At 46.5% G+C, this 25,114-nt stretch overlaps 1 protein-coding gene and 1 non-coding gene across 5 annotated transcripts in view; one reads left to right on the top strand and one right to left on the bottom strand.

Annotated features, from left to right (window-relative positions):
- Positions 1-25,114, bottom strand: part of ARSG (arylsulfatase G) — a 134,623-nt gene that overhangs the window by 96,121 nt on the left and 13,388 nt on the right. For all 4 annotated transcript variants that reach the window (XR_013623190.1, XR_013623185.1, XM_068117620.2 and 1 more), the window contains exons 2-5: positions 22,092-22,309; positions 15,139-15,326; positions 12,349-12,396; positions 4,569-4,680 (exon numbers count right to left, since the gene is read on the bottom strand). Coding sequence is in view for 2 of the 4 variants with exons in the window: in XM_068117620.2 (XP_067973721.1) it covers positions 4,569-4,680; positions 12,349-12,396; positions 15,139-15,326; positions 22,092-22,285 (542 nt within the window). In the remaining 2 variants the exon portion in view is untranslated. The remainder of the gene's footprint in view (positions 1-4,568; positions 4,681-12,348; positions 12,397-15,138; positions 15,327-22,091; positions 22,310-25,114) is intronic.
- On the top strand, positions 18,729-18,799 carry TRNAC-GCA (transfer RNA cysteine (anticodon GCA)). The gene has a single exon. It is a non-coding gene; the product is annotated as a tRNA-Cys (tRNA).

Here is a 25,114-nt window from a genome sequence, read left to right as displayed (position 1 = left end):
TGGCTATGTTGGGTGGTTCGGTTATATGCTGGGAGGTTTGGTTATGCTGGGTGGCCTGGCTATGTTGGGTGGTTCGGTTATATGTTGGGAGGTTTGGTTATGTTGGGTGGCCTGGCTATGTTGGGTGGTTCGGTTATATGCTGGGAGGTTTGGTTATGTTGGGTGGCCTGGCTATGTTGGGTGGTTCGGTTATATGTTGGGAGGTTTGGTTATGCTGGGTGGCCTGGCTATGTTGGGTGGTTCGGTTATATGTTGGGTGGTTTGGTTATGCTGGGTGGCCTGGCTATGTTGGGTGGTTCGGTTATATGTTGGGTGGTTTGGTTATGCTGGGTGGCCTGGCTATGTTGGGTGGTTCGGTTATATGTTGGGTGGTTTGGTTATGCTGGGTGGCCTGGCTATGTTGGGTGGTTCGGTTATATGTTGGGTGGTTTGGTTATGCTGGGTGGTCTGGCTATGTTGGGTGGTTCGGTTATATGTTGGGTGGTTTGGTTATGCTGGGTGGCCTGGCTATGTTGGGTGGTTCGGTTATATGTTGGGTGGTTTGGTTATGCTGGGTGGCCTGGCTATGTTGGGTGGTTCGGTTATATGTTGGGAGGTTTGGTTATGTTGGGTGGTCTGGCTATGTTGGGTGGTTCGGTTATATGTTGGGTGGTTTGGTTATGCTGGGTGGCCTGGCTATGTTGGGTGGTTTGGTTATGCTGGGTGGCCTGGCTATGTTGGGTGGTTTGGTTATGCTGGGTGGTCTGGCTATGTTGGGTGGTTCGGTTATATGTTGGGTGGTTTGGTTATGCTGGGTGGCCTGGCTATGTTGGGTGGTTCGGTTATATGTTGGGTGGTTTGGTTATGCTGGGTGGCCTGGCTATGTTGGGTGGTTCGGTTATATGTTGGGAGGTTTGGTTATGTTGGGTGGTCTGGCTATGTTGGGTGGTTCGGTTATATGTTGGGTGGTTTGGTTATGCTGGGTGGCCTGGCTATGTTGGGTGGTTCGGTTATATGTTGGGAGGTTTGGTTATGCTGGGTGGCCTGGCTATGTTGGGTGGTTCGGTTATATGTTGGGAGGTTTGGTTATGCTGGGTGGCCTGGCTATGTTGGGTGGTTCGGTTATATGTTGGGTGGTTTGGTTATGCTGGGTGGCCTGGCTATGTTGGGTGGTTCGGTTATATGTTGGGTGGTTTGGTTATGTTGGGTGGCCTGGCTATGTTGGGTGGTTCGGTTATATGTTGGGAGGTTTGGTTATGCTGGGTGGCCTGGCTATGTTGGGTGGTTCGGTTATATGTTGGGTGGTTTGGTTATGCTGGGTGGCCTGGCTATGTTGGGTGGTTCGGTTATATGCTGGGAGGTTTGGTTATGTTGGGTGGCCTGGCTATGTTGGGTGGTTCGGTTATATGTTGGGTGGTTTGGTTATGTTGGGTGGCCTGGCTATGTTGGGTGATTCGGTTATATGTTGGGTGGTTTGGTTATGCTGGGTGGCCTGGCTATGTTGGGTGGTTCGGTTATATGCTGGGAGGTTTGGTTATGTTGGGTGGCCTGGCTATGTTGGGTGGTTCGGTTATATGTTGGGTGGTTTGGTTATGCTGGGTGGTCTGGCTATGTTGGGTGGTTCGGTTATATGTTGGGTGGTTTGGTTATGTTGGGTGGTCTGGCTATGTTGGGTGGTTCGGTTATATGCTGGGAGGTTTGGTTATGTTGGGTGGTCTGGCTATGTTGGGTGGTTCGGTTATATGTTGGGAGGTTTGGTTATGTTGGGTGGCCTGGCTATGTTGGGTGGTTCGGTTATATGTTGGGTGGTTTGGTTATGCTGGGTGGCCTGGCTATGTTGGGTGGTTCGGTTATATGTTGGGTGGTTTGGTTATGCTGGGTGGCCTGGCTATGTTGGGTGGTTCGGTTATATGCTGGGAGGTTTAGTTATGTTGGGTGGTCTGGCTATGTTGGGTGGTTCGGTTATATGTTGGGAGGTTTGGTTATGTTGGGTGGTCTGGCTATGTTGGGTGGTTCGGTTATATGTTGGGTGGCCTGGCTATGTTGGGTGGTTCGGTTATATGTTGGGTGGTTTCGTTATGCTGGGTGGTCTGGCTATGTTGGGTGGTTCGGTTATATGTTGGGAGGTTTGGTTATGTTGGGTGGTCTGGCTATGTTGGGTGGTTCGGTTATATGTTGGGTGGTTTGGTTATGTTGGGTGGTTCGGTTATATGTTGGGAGGTTTAGTTATGTTGGGTGGTCTGGCTATGTTGGGTGGTTCGGTTATATGTTGGGAGGTTTGGTTATGTTGGGTGGTCTGGCTATGTTGGGTGGTTCGGTTATATGTTGGGTGGTCTGGCTATGTTGGGTGGTTCGGTTATATGTTGGGTGGTTTCGTTATGCTGGGTGGTCTGGCTATGTTGGGTGGTTCGGTTATATGTTGGGTGGTTTCGTTATGCCGGGTGTTTTGGTGTTGACTTCCCAGCAGGAATTAATAATTTGTTCATGGTGCCGGCGATAACTCGCCTATTCTTCGCAAAATACCGAGGGATGTTTAACATCCACAAACGACCATTGCTGTAAGACGAGTTCCATCCAATATACTGCACACACATTGATATATCACGATACTTAGGATACCACCTGGATGACAATTCATAGCTCAGTCTAGAGTCAAACCGAGGATAGCCAGTTCAAAAACAAATGCATACCTCTAATAATTATACTGCCAGCCCACACTAACTACTAAGTGTTGATAATGTTTCTATATGTTTATAAGGGGGGGAGGCTTTATCACAGTCCCGCCAATCACATAAGGTGTAGGATTTTTGACAGTTGTGGACATATACATTCTAAATAATAGGATCAGTGAATCATATTTTTTGAGCAAATACTCCTCCATGAGCCTCAACGTTTTAGAGAAAAAAAGTTAAAAAAACCAAGAACAAAATTTTTTTTTTGCCAAAAAAGAAAAAAAGATTCATTACTTGTATTGGATTCTGCCAACTAATAGGATCAATGATTCACATTTTTTGAGCAAATACACATCCATGAGCATCGACTTTGATTGAAAAAGGATATGAAAGAAAAAGAATCTATAAATTATTTTTTTTCAACATTACACGAATACATCCGTTGGGGGCTCCGAGGCCCAATGGCTGCGTTTGTGTAGGATTTTCGACGCCTGCATCTAAGAGTTAAAGGGTAATTATTAATAGGTAATTCTAAAGGGTCATTCTAATGGGTTCTAAAGTGCAATTCTAAAGGGTTCTAAAGGGTAATTCTAAAGGGTTTCATTCATTTCTAGGCTTTGCCTATTTCATATTAAAGCTGCCAAAATGAACAGCTTCCATCGGATATGGGTGCGATTTTTTTATGATCAATTTGACTCCTGATGCATATTCCAATAAGTGACAGCGAAATGGCAGGAAAAAGGCCACACACGGATGGACTGCATAAAGTAATACACAATTTCTGAAAGAAATTTTAGACCTGAATGAGACAAACAAAAATGGTACGAATTCTCGCCTGTAAGACAATCACATAAAACTCAAACCTTAAGCAATTACAGATGGACTAATTTCCAAAGGCACCACATTCAATCAACATCAACACAAAGAAAAAAACCAAGTAACTGAGAGATTGGGGTGCTGTAGGACCCAGCATGTTGTGGGAAAATCCGGTAGCAGGTCAAACTTGCACGGTGCTTGTTTGGGAGTGGGAGCCAGCAGTGAGTAGAGAGGCCCGGGAGCACCAGAGTCAGAAAAAGCATGGCTGAGACAGAGACACACATCGACAGAGATAGCTTGTTCACGTCTCACCCCTGGGGAAAGGGTGGGGGAGAGGGAGGGAGCTCCGAGCAGAGCACCCCCTCTACCTTGTCAATCGGTGACCACTATGCAGCCATTGGGCCTCGGAGGCCCCACGAATGTATTCGTGTAAAGTTTTTGATTTTCATATTTTTATCACTGAATTATTTGTAACCAAGTTATAGGAGCATATAATGAATGAGGCTCATATCAAGAAAATAATGACATAACATAGTAGTACAACATTTATGCGGGGCCTCTAAGGCCCCAGGCCTGCATTCGTGTCGGATTTCGGGTTGCAAGTGAAGAATGAAGATTTTCCCACAAGCCTGAATGAATTTTTTTTTTTATGTCACTGAATTTTGTGTAACAACATGAAAGTCGGTGAAAATGAGGCTCGGTGAATTACCCTTTATAATTAAACACAGTGGGTTAGAAAGGTTCTTCTTCTTCATTTTTTGACGGATGGACGGACATAGCCATCAAATATTGAAGTAGCTTCACCGCTTACAAATGATTTGTAACCGATGGGATTTAGACCACGATTGCAGTAAAGGGCGCATGCTCACCGCTCAGGTGTGTTTCGGGACTCTGGGTCAAATAAATGAATTAGAATTGGCTAGCCATGGACAAGGTCTACAGCGCATGGTCTCCATTCCACAGTAGTTCTACATCTGTGGAACGGATGCCAGTCACATGACAATATATTTGCTGGGAAAGCGAACTTTATTATGACACCTCATATAATTTAAGAAAAATTAGACGTCATTCAATAGAATGTGAGGTTCATGGGTCAGCCACCTGTATCTCGCAGGGGTGTCTGGACAAGCTCGACAAGCTGGTATATCAGCCCCAGGATTGTCAGTGCATCCCATGTCTGCACTGTATGGGAGGCCAAAAAAATAATTAAACCCTATGGAGAGAAAAAATTCAACATTATGTCATTTTAGTAAGGCTATGTAAGCAATACTATATACACATACAGAAAAAATAACCTATGATTTGCTATTATTCTATAACTACATACTCAATTAGCCATTTGCTGATGCTTTATTGGCTTCAATTTGCTCAATTCTGTCACATCTTCAGCTAAGTAGAGTTGAGACTAGTGAGTACTTGGATAGAAGACCTCAATGGAAAGCTGGGTGTTTTAAGGTGAGGGATGACAGAATAGTTCAGTTGTTAGCATGCTTTTAGCATGTTTTCCTCCCAAACATATGATCATGGCTTTATTTCCTAGTTGGGTTTCATTCTACTGATGGAGCAGGAACTTACATCTTAGAGCTATCCTTCACATGTGGACACAAATTCAGTTGTCCTGTGTCCATTTAGGTTGTGGACAATTAAGATTCCTGGTTATTGCAAATAGACTGTTGTGCATGGCGAAACCGGGTAAATTCCATGCCTAGAGATTATTTCATAGAAATAAAAGTCATTTTGTGTGTGTCTGTCTGTCTGTGTGTGTGAAACACCAATCACGCCCAAACTACTGCGCCAATTGCCGTGAAACTTGACACATAGACCAAATTGGACCTCCTGTTGAACACAGGCTATTTGATTTTTTTTCATGACCATGGCTAATGATGATATCGCTAAATTAAATTCAAAATTATATTGTGGCGGTTTGTGGGTGTGGCCTCGACGTCATCCATTCCCACCCTTTCCCAATGGCAAACCGGAGTCCCCCACCCTCTCCACCTCCGACTCTGAGCCCAAAACCGCAAGACTTGTGTGACAACCACGCTATCTCATTGAGATCCCTCCCCTTTGAGGTGAGCTCCTTTTTCTGCTTAATTCCCATTGGAGTTAAACCTTTAACTACTCCTCCTCCCTATTCCCCCATTTTGTGTTCCCCTGTCCAGACATTTTCAACCCTTCTTTCATCTTGGATGCAGAGAATGGTTCCGATGCACCACCAATGTGCACTCGTGAAAGACTTGCCCCAGCCAGCCCGCGAAAGTAAGGTTACCATATTTGAACTTTCAAAAAAGAGGACACTGTGGCGGACACGAAAGCCCACTGGCGTGGTGACATCATTCCGCGCACCAATTGGGCGGCGGCCACACCCGAGGGGTAAGCGTGGCCTCAGGATATACACTGGGCGCGCAGCCCGGAGCGCGTCAGTGCTACAGTGACCTCTTGTCAAAAAAGACACTTTTGTTTAACCGCGTTGTCCGCTTCCTCCTTGGTAGCAAGTCGCGCGCGTAGCACCACGCTTCATTGGTGACTCCGACGTTTTGGTCAGCCGTCACTGACCACCCGAACCCGCCACAGCCATGGCAACCAACGCGGTAGCGATAAAGCTCCCCGAGTTCTGGGAAGCTCAGGCGGAGATCTGGTTCCTGCAGGCCGAAGCCCAGTTCAGGCTTCGACGCATCACGGCGGATGAGACACGCTACTGCCACGTGGTCACCTCCCTCGGGGACGGCGCGGCCGCCCGCGTCGTGTCGGTCCTGAGGGACCCACCGGCCGACGACAGGTACGAGGCGATCAAGCGTCTCCTCCTCACCACGTTCGGCCTCACGGTGGACGCACGGGCCGATCGCCTCTTGGACCTCCCCGAGCTCGGTGACACGTGACCGTCGGTCCGAATGGACCATATGCTGTCGCTCATGGGCGACGAAACCCCGAACGCTCTATTCCGGGCGTTATTTCGACGCCAGCTGCCGGCACGAGTACGCCTAGCGTTGGCCGGTTCCGCGACAACGGAACCCCGTGCATTCGCGGCCGAGGCCGGCAAGTTCTACGTGGCTTTGGACATGCAGGCGAGTTTCGGTGCGGCCGTAGCGGCTCCCGAGCCCGAACCTCCTGCGGGTGCCCACCCCTGCTCCGAGGGGCGCCTCGTGGCGGCCGCCACGCCCCGCCCACCACCACCGCGGAAACCGCGGCCTCCGCCTTCGCCGCAAACCTGGAGCCATTTCCACACTAGGTTCGGCCACGAGGCTCGGCAATGTCGCCCGCCGTGCTCATTCGGCAGGTCGGGAAACGCCCGGGCCGGCCCTCGGTAGTGGCACTGAGCGCCGGCCGATTAAACAGCCTCCTATATATAACGGACACCTTATCCGGGCGCCGTTACCTGTGCGACACGGGAGCGCAGGTGAGTGTCGTTCCCGCCGGTACGTCCGACAAGCAGTTCACGGGCCGGGGCCCCACGCTGCTTGCTGCCAACGGTACGCCCATTCGTACGTACGGAAAACGCTGCCTTTCTCTGCGGTTCGGAGGGCAGGTTTTCCGATGGTCGTTCATCACTGCCGACGTGCCTATGGCACTGCTCGGCGCGGACTTCCTCTGTGCCAATGGCCTGTTGGTCGACGTCAAGCACAGAAGGCTTGTCCAGGCTGAGACGTTCAGCTCGCTCGCTTGCGCGTTCCCCGCCTCGTTGAGCAGCTCACGGAGCGGCTCATCGAGCGGCTCGCCGAGCGGCTTGCTGAACGGTTCGGTTCCGGCCAGGTTCATCTGCACGCTTCCGGCAGCGGACGAATTCACCCGTCTCCTCGCCCGTTTCCCGGCCCTCACGAGGCCCACCTTCTCGGCGAGGACCGTCAAGCACGGGGTGGAACATCACATTCCCACCGCCGGGCCACCGGTCTACGCCCGGGCACGCCGCCTGGAGCCGACGAAGCTCGCCGTAGCTAAAGCGGAGTTCGCTACGCTGGAGCGGCTCGGCATCGTGCGGCGCTCCGAAAGTGCTTGGGCGTCGCCGCTCCACATCGTGCCCAAGCCCGGCGGGGGATGGCGACCGTGCGGGGACTACCGCCGTCTAAACGACGCCACCACCCGCGACCGCTACCCCGTCCCCCATATTCAGGACTTTTCCGCCCGCTTGGCGAATATGTCCTTCTCGAAGGTGGACCTCATACGCGGTTACCACCAGGTCCCCGTCAGGCCGGAGGACATCCCGAAGATGGCTGTCATCACGCCGTTCGGTCTTTTCGAATTTCTTCGGAAGCCCTTCGGTTTGAAGAATGCGGCTCAGGCGTTCCAGCGCCTCATGGACAGCGTATTGCGCGACTTGGATTTCGTTTACATCTATCTGCATGACATCCTCGTCGCAAGCGCGTCCCGCGAAGAGCACCTACACCATAAACCGCACGCTCTTCGAACGTCTGGGCCAGCATGGCCTGATCGTGAACCCCGCCAAGTGCTGGTTCGGTGTCGCCGAAATCGACTTTTTGGGGCACCGCGTCACCAGGCACGGGGCCGTCCCCCTACTGGCCAAGGTGGAGGCGGTGAAGGGGTTTCCACGCCCCCGCACGATCAGGGGGCTCCAGGAGTTCCTGGGCATGGTAAACTTTTACCACCGTTTCCTGCCCCGCATCGCCCAGCTCCTGCGCCCCTTGCATGAGGCCCTCCGGGGGAAGCCGGGCAAAGGTGACGTCACATGGACCGAGCAGATGGATGCGGCATTCGTGGGCGCGAAGCTCACCTTGGCTAACGCCACCATGCTCGCGCACCCGGCGCCCGATGCACCGATCGCCCTCACCACCGACGCCTCGGACTACGCGGTGGGCGCGGTGCACGAGCAATGGGTGCGTGGAGCTTGGCAACCGCTGACGTTCTTCAGCCGGCAGCTTCCCCCGCCCGAACGCCGGTACAGTACCTTCGACCGCGAGTTGCTCGGGCTCCACCTGGCGGTCAGGCACTTCCGCCATCTGCTCGAGGGCCGTGCATTCACGGCCTTCGTCGACCACAAGCCACTGGTGTTCGCGATGGGCAAGGTCGCCGAGCCGTGGTCGTCCCGGCAGCAGCGTCACCTCTCGGCCGTGTCCGAATACACGACGGACATCTGGCACGTCGCGGGGAAGGACAACCCGGTGGCGGATTGCCTTTCCCGGTCCGTTGCCCACGCGGTCCACCTCGGCATCGACTATGCCCGGATGGCGGCGGACCAGGCCGCCGACCCCGACGTCCAGGCCTTGCGGACCACCGATACGGGCCTCCGCGTCACCGAGGTGCCGTTCGACGGCGCGGGCACGGCCCTCTGGTGCGACGTCTCCCTCGGGCGGCCTCGCGCCATCGTGCCCACGGGCTGGCAGCGCCGGCTTTTCGACTCCATCCACGGCCTGTCCCACACGGGCACGAGGGCCTTCCAGAGGTTGATCGCCGACAAGTTTGTCTGGCATGGCCTCCGGAAGGCCGTCCGCGGCTGGGCCAGGACGTGCCTCGCGTGCCAGCGCGCGAAGGTGCACCGACACACCCAGGCCCCATTGGCCCCGTTTGCGGTGCCGGAACGTCGGTTTGACCACGTTCACGTGGACCTGGTGGGACCTCTGCCCCCCTCGCGGGGTTTCACCCATGTCCTGACCATGATGGACCGCACCACCCGGTGGCCGGACGCCGTGCCTTTGGCGTCAACGACGGTGGCGGACGTCACGCAGGCGTTCATCGCCACCTGGGTCGCCCGGTTCGGCGCCCCCTCGGACATCTCGTCCGACCGCGGCCCCCAGTTCAACTCGGAGCTCTGGGGGGTGGTCGCGTGGGGGCTCGGGGTCCAGCTGCACTGCACCACGGCCTACCACCCCCAGGCTAACGGCATGTGCAAGCGGTTCCACCGCTCGTTGAAGGCCATGCTCCGGGCCACCCTCCTCGACGGCGGCTGGGTCGACAGGCTCCCCTGGGTCCTGCTGGGCCTCCGGACGGCGCCCAAGGAGGACCTGCGCGCATCCGCGGCGGAGTTGGTCTTTGGACAACCGCTGCGGGTGCTGGGCGTGTTACTCCCCGACCCCACGGCACCTTGGTCCGCGGCGCAGGAGCGCTCCGTGCTGCAGGAGACCGCCCGGAGGTTCGCCCCGGTGCCGACGGCGCACCACGGGCACCCACCCACGCACGTCGCCCCGGAGCTTCGCACCGCGGAGTATGTCTTCGTCCGGCACGACGCCCACCGGACACCACTGCGGCCCCCGTACGACGGGCCTTTCCGCGTGCTGGAGACCGGGGTGAAATACTTCACCTTGGACATCGGCGGTACTCCCGACCGCGTCTCGGTGGATTGACTCAAGCCGGCCCACCTCGACGTGGACCACCCACCGCCGGTGGCTCGGCCCCCGCGTCGGGGCCGCCCCCCGGCGGGCGGACCCCCGGCACCGCCCAGCACCGCCGGCACGCCGCCCCCCGGTCCGGCACCCATCCCGGGTACAGCCGGAGGCATCCCAGCTGGCATCCCTGCACCCCGGATGCCGCCGGTCGCCAGAGGGCGCTTCGGCCGGGTCATCCGTTTGCCCCGCAAACTGGCCCTCCAGGTGCGCGGGAATTCTGGGGGGGGTGCGTGTGGCGGACACGAAAGCCCACTGGCGTGGTGACATCATTCCTCGCACCAAGTGGGCGGCGGCCACGCCCGAGGGGTAGGCGTGGCCTCAGGATATACACTGGGCGCGCAGCCCGGAGCGCGCCAGTGCTACAGTGACCTCTTGTCAATAAAGACACTTTTGTTTAACCGCGTTGTCCGCTTCCTCCTTGGTAGCAAGTCGCGCGCGTAGCACCGTGCTTCAACACTGCGGAGTGTTCATGTAGGTATTATTGGTATGTGTTCGTGAGGGACTTGCCCTGGCCGGTTCATGCCAGACTTGGGCATGAATCCCTGATTGGGCATGACTTCCCTCCGGCCAACCCAATGGGAACGCATGATTAATGGATGTGGACGTTCGGAGAAAGGGAGGATTCTCCTTTGGCATTCTCTTTTGGGGGGTGGGGGGAATTTGTTCCTACATTTTTTGCAGTCAGTCCCCCACAATTCCCCCCAACGTGACTATGATTTGGAGGTGGGATGATGCCCTTTTTGGATCGTTTTGTAAAAGCCCATTGGGGTGTGCTGGACGTCCCAGTAGGTGCGTTGCTCCAGGTGGCGTCCTCCCTCTCGGATGGGTGGTGATTGTGGGGAGCCGTTTCTTCCCCAGTTCGGAAGTGTGGGACTTATGTGAAAACTCTGTTGCTTGGTTGAGATGTGTATTTTGAAGGGTTTTGTTATATAGAACTATAACAATGCGACTGTGTTGCCAATATGCCTCCACATAGTCCCACAACGGGTAGATGCCACCACTCTGCATATGTATGGGTAGGGGATCACGTTTGTGAAGTTTCATGTTGATCGGATAAGGTTCGTTTTTCTATCCATGATGGCTACCAAACCACGTGACCTATGACATCATCATTTTCAAACTATATGCAACAGTGCTGTTAGATGATATTTGTGAAATTTTGCATCAATGGGGTGAGTGGTTTCAGATATATATAATTATTTAATATTTTCCTTCAATCCAAAATGGCTGCCAAACCATGTGATCTGTGATGTCATAAATGTAATATTTCATTACAAATGGGTCATAGATCATGTGCATGCAATTTCAGATTTTTAGGATGAGGAATTTGATTAAAACATTTTTGGCTGGTATACCACTTCACATATGATGTCATTATCATGATTTTGTTCCCCATTGGGAGTACTTGACAATGTGCCAAGTTTCAAATTTTTCCATTCAGCGGTTTCCGAGAAATAATTTTTTAATTATTTGCTTTTAATCCAAGATGGCTGTCATACCACGTGACATATGACATCACAATTATCATAAAAACATTCTGCATGGGTGTCACTCCTACCCTGAAAGTTTAGTCTCAATCGGACATATGGTTGCTGAGAAAAACAAGGTTTAGCCTGGACGGATGGACAGACGTACGGATGGACGGATGGACAACCCGAAAACATAATGCCTCATTGTGGCGGAGGCATAAATATGTATTTTTTTGTGAGTAACTTCATCGTGTTGTTGTCTATTTTCCGAGCGCTTGAAACATACCTGGACAACGAGTGTATTCATTTGAATTCTCTGTGTCCAGATCCTGGTGGAACGTGATTGCAGTACATCATCCCCAGGGGAGAGGGATGCAATTTCTCTATGTGAATGTATATCGTGTAGCACCACCTTCAGGTGGGAGAAGGTAATACAAGTCCCACCTTTTACAGTACAGTATTCCTGTCCCCATGTTTCGTAATGCAGTGAGGTGTTTTTAATTACAGTATAAGCAGTGGGAATGTTTTTGCTTCATGCACATAACTCGGGTTTTAAAATTTTATTTCTGGGAGCAATTAAGGCAGCTGTCAGTTGCTTATACACCGCCCAAATAAAAGTATGTATCAGAAGAACTGTTGCATGCATGGAAACATCGCTTGTAGGATGCATAATCTGCTAGTGAAGAAATAATATATAATGATGTAAAAAATTCCCTCTTGGTTTGAAGAATAGGAAGGATGGAGAAGGGGATGACAGAAAGGTGAGGTGGTGAAAGGTGGGGGTGGAGAGTTGAAAGAGGAAGGTTGAAGCTTGGGGGGGTAGGGGGGCGTGGTTGGTTTGAGGACTTGAAGTAACATTTTACATTACGTGGAATGTCCATGGGGAGCTGCTCATATACATAATAATGTTGGTATTTACTGTTGTGAATAGGGTTAGTACAAAGGTACTAAACCTGAGGATAAAATAAATAAATAAAAAACTGATGCATTTTTAGAGAGGGAGTGGATACAGCACACGCATATTGGGCCAAGTGGCATTCTTTCTGTCAAGAAGATAAAGTGGTAATATGTACAAACCTCTATGATTTGGATGGAAAGGACCATTGTGTCCGAGATGCCATTTTCCTAGGAATGGAAGGTCAGTTTAAGAACTTGCACAATGAATTATCATCATCAAAGCATGACGCAAGATATTATTATTGTATTCATGATCATGAAAACATTTCATTGAAACGATGTGAACTATGATTGTAATATTACCATTATCACTACAATCAGTGCAGTTACAACAAAATATATTGCAGTTATCATTAACATTTTGGTTATAATCAAGATATTTATAATAATCATATTAACCATTAAATGAGAAATATCATTAAAATTTCATATGGAATCCAAATAATAAATAAATGCTATAGCATACTTTTACTTTTGTTTTCTTTCCAGGAGCAAGACTCATGGAAGAGCAAGGGAGATCTGACAGTGGGACAAACATCGAAGGAATGAACGAACAGGATATGAGGGAAGGGAGAAGGGGAGGAAACACTGACACTAGTAAGTAAAATCGTTGAGTTAGGAAATGTCAAATGGGATTATAAAAATCATGTGTTAGAATTGGGGATCATAAGAGATGGTGGTGCCCTGCTTGCTTGAAGTCCTGGAGAAAAGAGTGTGACAGAATAGACGGGAGAAGGGAGGAATAAAGGAGTGTAACTTTGAGGACCGCCTCAAAGCGGGTTGGAACCTCCAACGGTCCTCATTAATCAATGCCAACCATCCTACAATGGTGAATGTATTTTGGAAGTTAAAGCAGAAGGGCGGTTACCGGGAGAACACACGCATCCTGGAGATGCCAGAGTGGGTCAGAGGACTGAGGGAACGGAGGGAGAACTGTTGGAGAATATATGGTAGAAAACAGAGAATATCAACCTGACTGATGTGAAAGCAACAGACCTTGTGCTTCAGCTTCATCACAGGAGATTCCAATTATTTTGACAGCTTTATATTCCAAGGAATCCAGCAGAGAAAGATGTTATGCTGAGGTGCCAGCCCATAGTTGAGAGCAGGACTCCACTCAGTTACAGACAAAGACTTTGTAGACCGAGTCACTCTGATTTTTCAAGGATCGACAGAGGATGCCAGGTCTACGATTGATCGGCTCAGGAAAGGTCATCGCTAAGAGAGGCCAAGAAGTTCAAGAGACTGAACATCTTCAAGTGGATGACCAAGGAAATAGATCGATGGGTTCATTTGAGGATCATTGTGGAGTGATCGGGTGACATTGTGAGATTTATCCAAAGTCTAATAATTTCCACATCAGCAGAGAGAGAGAGACGCAGCTGCTGTCTGCTTAGCAGAGTGATGGTGGTACTGTGCGACACAATGTGGAGTCGTATGTAAAAAAAAAACTGAATATATGTTTTCCAGAGCATTGGATAAGTCATTAATATAAATGAGGAACAAGATTGGGCCCGAAACACTGCCTTGTGGAAGTCCAACCTCCACTGGCAGAGGGGAGGAGAGGGTTCCATTGATGGCTACACATTGACTGCATGAATGAAGGAACTCAGAAATCCATGAATGAAGGCGACTATGCCACAGGCAGAATCCTTGGCAAGCAAAGCAGGTGACCAATATATATCCAGGAAAAGCCTTGTGTTGGTTGTTGTTGTTGTATAGCCCCAAACTGTTCTCTCGAATAAGCCCATGACATGGAGACAATCTCGCAGGAGCGACCCAGAGATCCCCCACAGCCAGGATGGTGTACTCCAGCCTTCACGAAGTCATGGTCACGACATAGTTAGAGAGAGAGAGAGAGAGAGAGAGAGAGAAAGAGAAAGAGAAAGAGAAAGAGAAAGAGAAAAAGAAGAGACAGAAACCAGAGGGAAAGTTCCGGTCCATGGGGACTGACCAGCACTCTGACTGTGACTGCGCTGCCCTGACGAATCCGAGCAGTAGGGAAGAATGGGAAAGATTTGGCCCCCGGCTTGTGTTGGGGTGGTACAACCACCACGAAGAGGCGTCCCCAATAGTTGTTGGTTCAAATGAGAAGGGGCTGCTTAAGATCTTGATTTGAGCCCCTGTCGACCCGTTAAATAACACCACGTGGGTTGACTCAGCCTGTTCATCCTTCCGAGGTCAGCAAAATAGGTACCAGCTTATTATTGGAAACAGGGGGCACCACATCAGCAGCACAGCCACACTCCAATCAATGATGCAACCAGCAGCCATAGGCTGCATAAGAAATAACAAATACTCTCCAGAGAGACAGTCCTCACCTCTTGTTTTAGATTGAGAACCTCCAACTGTTCATTTATGATCATTGCGAACCATCCTATTTGCAATTTCTTTTAACCTGCTTCAGCTGTTTTCCATGCAGCCAAAATCACCAGAAGCAGGTAATATGAGCCAATCAAATTACCGTGAATCACCAAAAGCAGGCAAATTACCAGAATCAGGCTAAACCACAATCGGGTTATGTTGGTATAATGATGCTTAAAAGTCTGAATGATTCCTTAATTCACATAAATGGTGCAAGGTATGTTGTTCTCTGGCGAATGAATAACATCCTGCACTATTTATTTGAATTAAGGAATTTATAAAACTTCTAAACTCCATAACCTCAATATCCACCAATTGTGGCTTCGCACTATATTGGAGCGACCCCTTCATATATTCAACAACGAAATATGTCATAAAGTGAAGCAAAAAGAATTTCTCAAAACACCAAAACAACAATGAGGACGCTGACATATGACCCCAAAAGTAGTTTGAAAAGCTTGGAACCATAGGATTTGAAACATAACTCAGTAGTTGCCCTAAATGTAGTGCCATGGTGGTCAATAGTTTTGAAGATGCATATCTTACCGATAGCTGCAGTGGCATAGCCAAGTGGACTGAGCACCTCTGCAATCGTAGTCTCGTTAAGAGCAAGACCGGCAACTGAGAGGGGCGAGAAGTTGTGTGTGACACCTGTCCGTACACCCAGCCGCCCTGTCAGTAGTGAGGCCCGTGAGGGTGAGCAGGTGGATGCAGCCGAGTGAAAATCTGTGAATCTGCAGAGAATGAAAATAGCAGATGGTAAACAATCACAATCAATACGAATTACTCCCTGATCTTAATCAATATGGTACCAACGTGTCTTAACGAAATAAAAGCACCTCTTCAAAAAGGCCAGTCCTCAAAAATTTCAGAATTTTTCAGCTAAGTATCTATTGAATTCAAAGACAGGAATTAAAATACAGTGCAGTATATCTAAAAGTAGAGGGCACCATTGCATCTATTGAAAACAAGTACAGTTACATTAAAAGTTCACCGCACCCATGCCAAATAAATAAATAACATACCCTCCAGCATGCAGCACATGGAGATGGTATTGGGAGTGAGATGTGTACAATAATTGATTGATTAATTGCGTAATTAAAATCAACAAATGATAATCGTAAAATAATCTCTTAATCAATTGGCTAATAGCAGACATCAACCACGAATGTTTCATCCTAAGCTGTATCTTTTTGAAAAATAATTAAATAAGTCATTAATCGAAAAATATATATAATTAATTGATGACTCAATAACTAATAAATCGATTAATTGATTAATCAATGAATCAAAAATATCCTTTATAGCCACATCACTTGGTCATTGTCGTGTCCAAATATTAGTTTCCTAGCTCAAAAGGTGCCTGAGATATTGCCCAGATGATAAAGAAAATAAATAAGTGATTAATAATGAAAATATACAAACAGTAATGGTAAAATAATAAAATTATTAATCAATTGGCTAATAGAATACCTAAACCACCACCATTTCATCCAAATCTGCAACTTAAAAAAAATTAATTAAGTAATGTTTCGAATAATGAAATAATTTTTCAATTAATTGATTAGTTAATCAATAAATCCAAAATACCCTTTAGAGCAAAATCACTTGGTTATTGTGTCCAAATATCAGCTTCATAACTCAAAATGTGCCTGAGATATTGCCCAGATGAGAAAGGAAACAAATAAGTACTTAATTAATGGATAGTAATGAGGTAATTAATCAATTGATTAATGAAAAAATACCATTTTTGCCAAACCACATGTGCACTATTGTGCTGAAATTTAAGCTTCCTAGCTCAAAGGATGAGATATCACCTGGACAAACAAGAAAACAAACAAATAAATAAGAAAGAAAGAAAGAAAGAAAACAAACAAAAAACGGGAGTGAAAACTGAGTGCTCCCTTTTAGCACAGGTCATCGCCGGGCCCCCTTCGGTGCTGGCAATGACATCATGCAGCGTCTGGAGATGGCATAGGAAAGGAGCGGTGTACCAAAAGATCTGCACAGCGAACATTGTAAAATATATTTCTTCACGATGTCACAAAAAAGGAAAGAGAAAAGAAACTGGGATAAGGATACTTCCTGTCAATGTGAAGTTGTAAATTTGACAGACTGGTTATGCATTTCTTTGCTTTCATCACATGGTGTTGATAGTTTAGTGGTAACATCACATTGCAGATAGCTTTGCTCGCTTGTCATGTGGGAGGCCTGGGTTCAATTCCCAGTCAATGCAGTGACATTTTAGTTCCATTATTACCCTCGCCTGAGGAGTGGGCATTGCATTTGAATCTGTTTGTTTGTTTGTCCTCACAGAATAAATATGATTTTCGCTGCAACCGTTGGTCCGATTGACAGGAAAATTTCTCCATAGATGCAACTCCACCTGTGGAATTTTTTAATTACTTATGATGTCACGTGGTATGGGCGCCATCTTGGAAAAAACCGAATAATTTTTGCACCTCTATATCTTCAAAAGCACTGAATATAAAAATTTGACACATGGCTCATTGTAAATAACTCTTCATGCAGAATAAAATATGTTAATGATGATGTCATAGGTGCCTCCATTATGACGTCATAATTCGACAAGCACAAAGCTTCATCTGATCAAGAGAAATTTTTTGAGCGTCATCTGGGGATAAATTGGTGCAGAAAAAAATTATGACGTCAATCGGTCACGTGGTTCGACCGCCATATTTGTTTTAACACAAAAGCTTTAAAAACTGAAAACATGTCGTGGCGAGGGTCTGCAATCTCTGATTGATCTTTCTAGTTTTACATTGTGACTGGTGCAGGATTGGAATTTTTAAAACCTAATTTCATGATGACAATTAAGAAGTTCCTGCCAAGTCTTTTTAAAAGATTTAATTTTTGAAGTGTTTCTGCAAATGTTGCTTTCCAATCTCTCATTTTCATCAAGGAAATATTTTTATCCACACATTACACAATTTCAATTCATATAAAAGCTCAACACTTTGAAAAGCTCTGCAACTCAAAAGATTGCAATTTCTATTTTCACAAACAACATCATTTGTGATAAATAAATTCAACCTGAATATCCCATTGGAAAAGAATTTGTGATCCACTGATGTTGATCTGTTATCCACCTTGCAATTACATTCATCAACATTTTGTTTCAATCATTCGTCGTTGCAGAAATACCTGTGAAGGTAAATTTTCTCATGAGCTTCATTTTTATTTGGTAATTTTGCCTAATACTTCAAAAATACAAGGTGGAGATGGTTGTTGCACATCACGTGGGGGAGAAAGGCTCTTATGGAATGAGAAGGCAGATTCACAGGCCTTGGCAGAAGCAGCATTGTCAACACAAACCCTCATTGAAACACCTTCAGGACTTGGTCTCAGACTCCATTCAGCAGAAATCAACATGGATGGTGAATGAGTGAATCAAAAAGGAGGACTCTGTATCTGGTTGTAAAAATGAAAACTGGATTCCAAATATTTGATTGACTAAAAGACGTTTTATACTTGATTGATCAATGAGGTTAGAACAAAGTTGGAGAATTCAAGAACGAGACAAAAAATATCCCAATATGGGGGACAACCGCTTATTGAAGATATCGATGAGCAACAGAATTTGCAGTGCGACTTATTCCGAGCAATTCACAGAAGAAAGGCGACAATTGCTAATGACAGACATCACAAAATATGACAGAGTTAAAAACAAGAAAAAGCGGAAAGCTTTTCAAATCTTGTGTTGCAGGACACTGTTAAAGGGGTCCAAAGAAAAAGAGAAAAACAAATTAAAGGTTATATTACAAGGTCAGAAGGTGATGGAAATTCTTTCATGCTGTTCAGAAAAGGAAACAAGAACTCCTGACACGTCATTGGGAAAATTAACGACATTGAGTGGAGAATGAGCCAAAGTCGTGTACCTTGGCCAAGGAGTATGAGAAGCCAGAGAAATGTGCATCCACTGCAGATAATGGTTGAACATATAATGGAGTCAATTAATGGATAAAAAGATCTGCACAGAGAACATTGTAAAATATGTTTCTTCAAGATGTCACAAAAAAGGTAACAGAAAATAAACTGGGATAAGGATACTTCCTGTCAATGTGAAGTTGTAAATTTGACAGACTGGTTATGCATTTCTTTACTTTCATCACATGGCGTTGATAGTTTAGTGGTAGAATTCTTGCTTGCAATGTGGGAGGCCTGGGTTCAATTCCCAGTCAATGCAGTGACATTTTAGTTCCATTATTACCCTCGCCTGAGGAGTGAGCTTTTTTTTTTTTTTTTTTTTTTTGTATACAAGATCGAGGCTCGTGAAAGAGCGAACATTAATCACACAGAAAGACAAACAGACACATAAAACAAATAACATCGGGAGCGGTAGACAAGATGGGGAGAGAGGGGGAAGGACACAAACACAACATTTGAGAGCAAGGACCGCATTTGAATCCGTTGCATTTGAGTCCGTTTTTTTGTGTTTGTTTGTTTGTCTGCACAGAATAAATATGATTTTCTCTGCAACCGTTGGTCCGATTAACAGGGAATTTTCGCCGTCGATGCGACTCCACCTGTGGAATTTTTTAGTTACAATTGTGACATCATAGGTCACGTGGTATGGGCGCCATCTTGGAAAAACCGAAAAACTTTGCACCTCTTTATCTCCGAAAGCGCTGAATAGAAGAAATTGACACATGGCTCATTGTAAATAACTCTCCATGCGGAATAAAATATGTTAATGATGATGTCATAGGTGCCTCCATTATGACGTCATAATTCGACAAGTACAAAACGTCATCCGATCAAGAGAAATTTTTTGAGCGTCATCTGGGGATAAATTAGTGCAGAAAAAAATGATGACGTCAATCCGTCACGTGGTTCGACCGCCATATTTGTTTTAACATAAAAGCTTTTAAAAACCTCTGAAAACATGTCCTGGCGGGGGTCTGCAATCTCTGATTGATCTTTCTAGTTTTACAATGTTACTGGCACAGGATTGGAATTTTTAAAACCTAATTTCATGATGACAATTAAGAAGTTCCTGCCCAGTCTTTTTAAAAGATTTAATTTTTGAAGTGTTTCTGCAAATGTTGCTTTCCAAACTCTCATTTTCATCAAGGAAATATTTTTGTACACACATTACACAATTTCAATTCATATAAAAGCTCAACACTTTGAAAAGCTCTGCAACTCAAAAGATTGCAATTTCTATTTTCACAAACAACATCCTTTGTGATAAATAAATTGAAACTGAATATCCCATTGGAAAAGAATTTGTGTTCCACTGATGTTGATCTGTCATCCTCCTTGTAATTACATTCATCAATATTTTGTATCAATCATTCGTCGTTGCAGATATACCTGTGAAGGTAAAACTTCTCATCAGCTTCATTTTTATTTGGTAATTTTGCCTAATACTTCAAAAATACAAAGTGGAGATGGTTGTTGCACATCACGTTGGGGGAGAAAGGCTCTTATGGAATGAGAAGGCAGATTCACAGGCCTTGGCAGAAGCAGCATTGTCAACACAAACCCTCATTGAAACACCTTCAGGATTTGGTCTTCGACTCCATTCAGCAGAAAACAATATGGATGGTGAATGAGTGGCATCAAAGATGAAAGATCAATTCTGTGTCAATAAAAGAGATATTGGTTGTGAAAATTAAAACTGGAAACCAAATGTTCGCTCCAGTAAAGGACGTTTATACTTGATTGATTCATGCCTTTAAACCGAAGATGGAGCATTCGATAATAAGACAATATATTTTCCGTCGGACAACAACCTTCATCGCCACCTCGATACCACATTTAATTATTGCCTTGTTTATTTATAATACAAAAATTCGGTATTTCTCTGTCGGTTAGGGTATGTATGTCTGTCTGAACCTTATAGAGAACGATGACACACAGCATACTGCAGGTGATTCACTGACACCATATTTCGGGATTTCAGTAGTCCAGCTACCAGGATAGCATATAAACTGCTCAAAGGCAAGTATGCTCTACGTCTATGACATATAGCATACTTGTCTTTTGAGCAGTCTCATCTGTGCTTAAATTCCAGCATCACTACATGCAGATACTTCATAATCAGGGAATTGCATCAATGGGTAAGTGCACAATCATTCAGAGGATGTTTGGTCAGACATTACAGAGATCTCATTGATACTGTTGCGTTTGTGGGGGTAGATGATGGAATCCCATAGTACAGATAGGATTGTATAAGTATAGCTTTGTCCGTAGATGCGTAGGAGATATCTCAATGTATTTAAGTAGGGAAACTGGAGCTTAAGATTGTTATGTGTCTTCACACGGGGAGGTAGATCGGGATTAAGGTTAGTTTCCCCCAGTATGTGATTGCCTCCTGTGGCTTTTTCCTCCGTTTTTACAACTGTTACCACGACAACGTACTTTGACAACAACAAGGCTGGCTTTTGGTTAAAAACGGTTAAAAACCTCCATTTAAACAATAACCACTGGAACCGCTGACAGTACCCGAACATTGCCGGTCAGCAAGTAAGCCATGCCTTAATGATGCTCATGCCAAGCAAAGCGGCAGGTCACGCTCCGAAGTTTGTCATTGGTCAAGCACGACCATGGGGTGATTCGATGGGGCTCGGCGAGTGGCCAGTGTGACGTGAGAGCGAAGAAAGTTCTGAGGGAAAAAGGACCGTTGAAAGAAGAATCTCTCTCTTGGGTTTTTGTGCTGGAGGAGGAGGAGGTTGAGCCTTTGTTGTGCGGGCTGGTGAGGAGAGCTTTGTTGGGAGCTGGTGGAACGTTGGCAATTTCAACAGCGAGGAGGAGGTCTTGGTGGCTGTTTGTGGGGACAGAGTGGAGAGCGAAAGAGGGCTGGGCATTTTTGACGAGCGGTTTCGGCACCATTTTTGGAGTGCTTCCCGCGTAAATGGGCTACACCCGCTGCAACGACCACCAAGCCACTGAGAGCCACATTTTGGACCAAAGCTGAGTGCCGGCCGATTAAAAGGGAAACATTTTATTTTACTTTATCATTTCCCTGTGTGTTCGTATTTGTGTCTGAGTGGAGGATCCTCAAAGTAGGAATTGCAATTATTTTACTTCAACTTTTATTTTGTCTTGCAATTTAGTTTAATTAAATCATTATTGTGGCAATTTTCATTTGTTGTGTTGTTTATTCATTGTGGGTTTTGGAATAAACCCATGTGCTTCTGTTCAGGTAAGCGCTTTGTTTCCTTCACCCATGCGCAACGGACCAACCGCCAATTTTGGCTACGTTCCTCGGAATTAAGGACTGTTCTGGGTATTCTTCCAAGGCTGGTGTTCATCGGCTTACGGACAGGACAATACCATTTGAAAAGAGTAATACATATCCTGGAAAAATTGTGAATCATTGTGATTTGCTTAGTCTGCATTAAAAATAAATAATAGTTAATACAAGACTATTGTATAATCGGTACTTGTCCTACAGTGTGTTTAAACACCACAATGCACTGTAACATCCTGCTCGAAAAACCTTACACACCAATTGTTTGTTCACCACATACCGCATTCCTTCCTTTGCAAGCCTGTCCAAGCCTGGTGTGTCTGATTCCGTGGTAGCGTGATCAGCCATGTTTATGCCGAAATCACCCCAGCCCATATCATCCGCCAAAACAACCACAAAATTTGGAGATTTGGACCACCCTTGTGTGCAACACCAATTCAGCACCATCACTCCATAAAACACGAAAAGGAACATGCTGGAAAGGCGATAGGTTCCTTCCTAGGAAGGATGAAGTGGGAAATGGGGAGTAGAAAAGAAACATAAATATAAAACTGAACTGAATACTGCAACTGAACTGAATAAACTGAACTGAAACTGTAAAACTGAATGTGCAGCAACTAAATGAAGATGTCCAAATGTCACACACGTCCATGCCCGTGGCTCAATCAATACTTTTAGGGGACATCCATTTATTATACAGTGCATTCAGAAAATATTCAGACCCCTTTACTTTTTTCACTTTTTGTTATGTTGCAGCCTTATGCTGAAATCGTTTAAATTCATTTTCCCCTCATCAATCTACACTCAATACCCCATAATGACAAAGAGAAAACAGGATTTTAGAAAGTTTTACAAATTTATAAAAAGAAAAAACTGAAATCTCACATTGACATAAGTATTCATACCCTTTGCTATGACACTTGAAATTTAGCTCGGGTGCCTCCCATTTCTCTTGATCATCTTTGAGATGTTTCTACACCTTGATTGGAGTCCACCTGTGGTAAATTCAATTGATTGGACATGATTTGGAAAGTCACACACCTGTCTATATAAGGTCTCACAGCTGACAATGCATATCAGAGCAAAAACCAAGCCATGAGGTCGAAGGAACTGCCTGCAGAGCTCAGAGACAGGATTGTGTCGAGGCACAGATCTGGGGAAGCCTAGAAAAAAATCTCTGCTGCATTGAAGGTTCCCAAGAGCACAGTAGCCTCCATAATTCTTAAATGGAAGAAGTTTGGAACAACCAGGACTCAAAAAAATACCCTTAAGACATACCAACGGTAAAGATAGGTGCATACCACAAGTTTGGTACGATTTCACAAAAGTTTGAGGGCGTAGTTCACTGACAACACAACACAACACAGGCACTGCACAGATATATATATATATATATATATATATATATATATGTATATATATATATATATATATATATATATATATATATATATATATATATATATATACCAGTCACTATGCGATTTCATACCATCAGTGGTGAACCGCCATTAAGGTATCCCATCCAATTCTGCTCTGTCAGAGGGTTCTCTTGAGAGCTTGACAGGCAGAGCGTATGTACATGGCAGTGACGTCATTACTTGCGCTCATTGAAAGCTGGAGAACTGAACATATTGTTACGGACCGCGGATTAGATGTTAATTTGCCGAGCGGATGGCGCCGCGGCCCTAACAGTTACCCCGACTAACCCGATTCCTGAACGTTGGCCAAAATCGCGCCACAGATATTCAATATGGAAACCTCTAAAGCGACCGAATGTGAAGAGGAAGAAGAAGACGTACCGAGGAATAACAGGATTTATTATTTACACACACTAAAGCAAAAGGAGCAGTCAAGGTTATATACAGGGAAATGGAAAAAGCAGGTGACACAGTGAAAATTGCTAGCTTATCTAAACAGGCTTAATTAATACACTGGACAGAACAAACAAAGACAGACTCACACGGGGAATTGCAGAGTGGATTGGCTGGAAGGAGGTGGGTGGCTGGAGGGGGGAGGAAGGCACGGAGCTGGCTGGAGCTTGATCCCGCACGGGACGTCGGGCTGGACCTCGACGGCCGCCGATGCCACCGATCCTGTCGTGTGCGCGGGGTAACGGGTCGGAGCTGCTTGGTGGAGCCAACGCTGCTGGTGGGGGGTCTGGCGTGACGGGTTCTCTCTCCCTCTCTCACAAACTCCAGGACTCTTTCTGTCTTTGCTTCGCTTCGCCCCTTCTCTCCTCTCTCTTTCTTAGTCCAACCCAGTCCAACAACTTCCTCTCTTGCTTAGTCCAACTCAGTCCAACAACCTCCTCTCTTGCTTAGTCCAACTCAGTCCAACAACTTCTAGGCTTTCGCGCGCGCTCTTTATAGCGCCTCAGGCGATCAAGCCGCTGGTGTCCAGGACACGCCCATAGGTGAGCTCGCCTCGGCCCTGATTGGTCGGCACGGCCCTCTGGCTCCGCCCTCGATTACGATGGGCGGGCATGCCCAGGAGTCGGCAGCTCCTCCCCCTTCTTCTCCGAGCCGACCTCGTGGCGAATGGAGTCACGGAGGGAACAGTTGGCAATTGTTGGAAGGGGAATGTGAAGGGAAATGGGATCTACTCTTATTTCACTTGGTGCAATGGAGTATTTCAATTAATGGAAGACACAGCCTTACACTAATACACATAATAAGGATATAACTACTGAACAGGGATATATGGTGTCCTTCGTGTATGTTTTATGGAATTAACTACGGGAACGCCCTTTGACCTTTATACAACAACAAATGCAGGAAGGAGGGTGACATTTTACAACAAATCATTACACAACAATAAAATTAAAAAAACATTCTCATATCCACAACACTGCACCCTCCTCCCTTTAGGCACGTCCCGGGCCTATGAACTTTAGCTTTTAGTGTGGCACGTATGTGTAGTTCCCTCTACATTTAACCTGACCCTGAGTGCGACAGTTTTAAAACATAAATAAATATGTCCCGCTGCTCCATTGCACCCTGCCTAACAGATTCACGCCCACAGCTAACCGAATTGCGGAATGGTCTTCAAACTAAAACACTTACGGTGGGGGCGCGTTATTTACAATGGCTCTGCTTTTATTTACAAAACGCAACCCAGGACCTGTGATTGTTCTTTTGGGGGGAGAGACAGTCTGCCCTGCATCGATGCACCAGGAAGCACCCAAAACGCACCAGAACACCCTCAAGCACCAATCGGTGCACAGTCATCACTGTTCAATAAAAAATAAAACCAACAAACCCTTGGTGGTGTCTTGCTCTTTGGCTCCCTCTGCTGGCTATT

Source organism: Myxine glutinosa, chromosome 1, assembly GCF_964187855.1.
Source record: "Myxine glutinosa chromosome 1, kmMyxGlut1.1, whole genome shotgun sequence".
In the NCBI taxonomy this organism is placed as follows: Eukaryota; Metazoa; Chordata; class Myxini; order Myxiniformes; family Myxinidae; genus Myxine; species Myxine glutinosa.
This window is presented reverse-complemented; position numbering and strand designations above follow the sequence as displayed.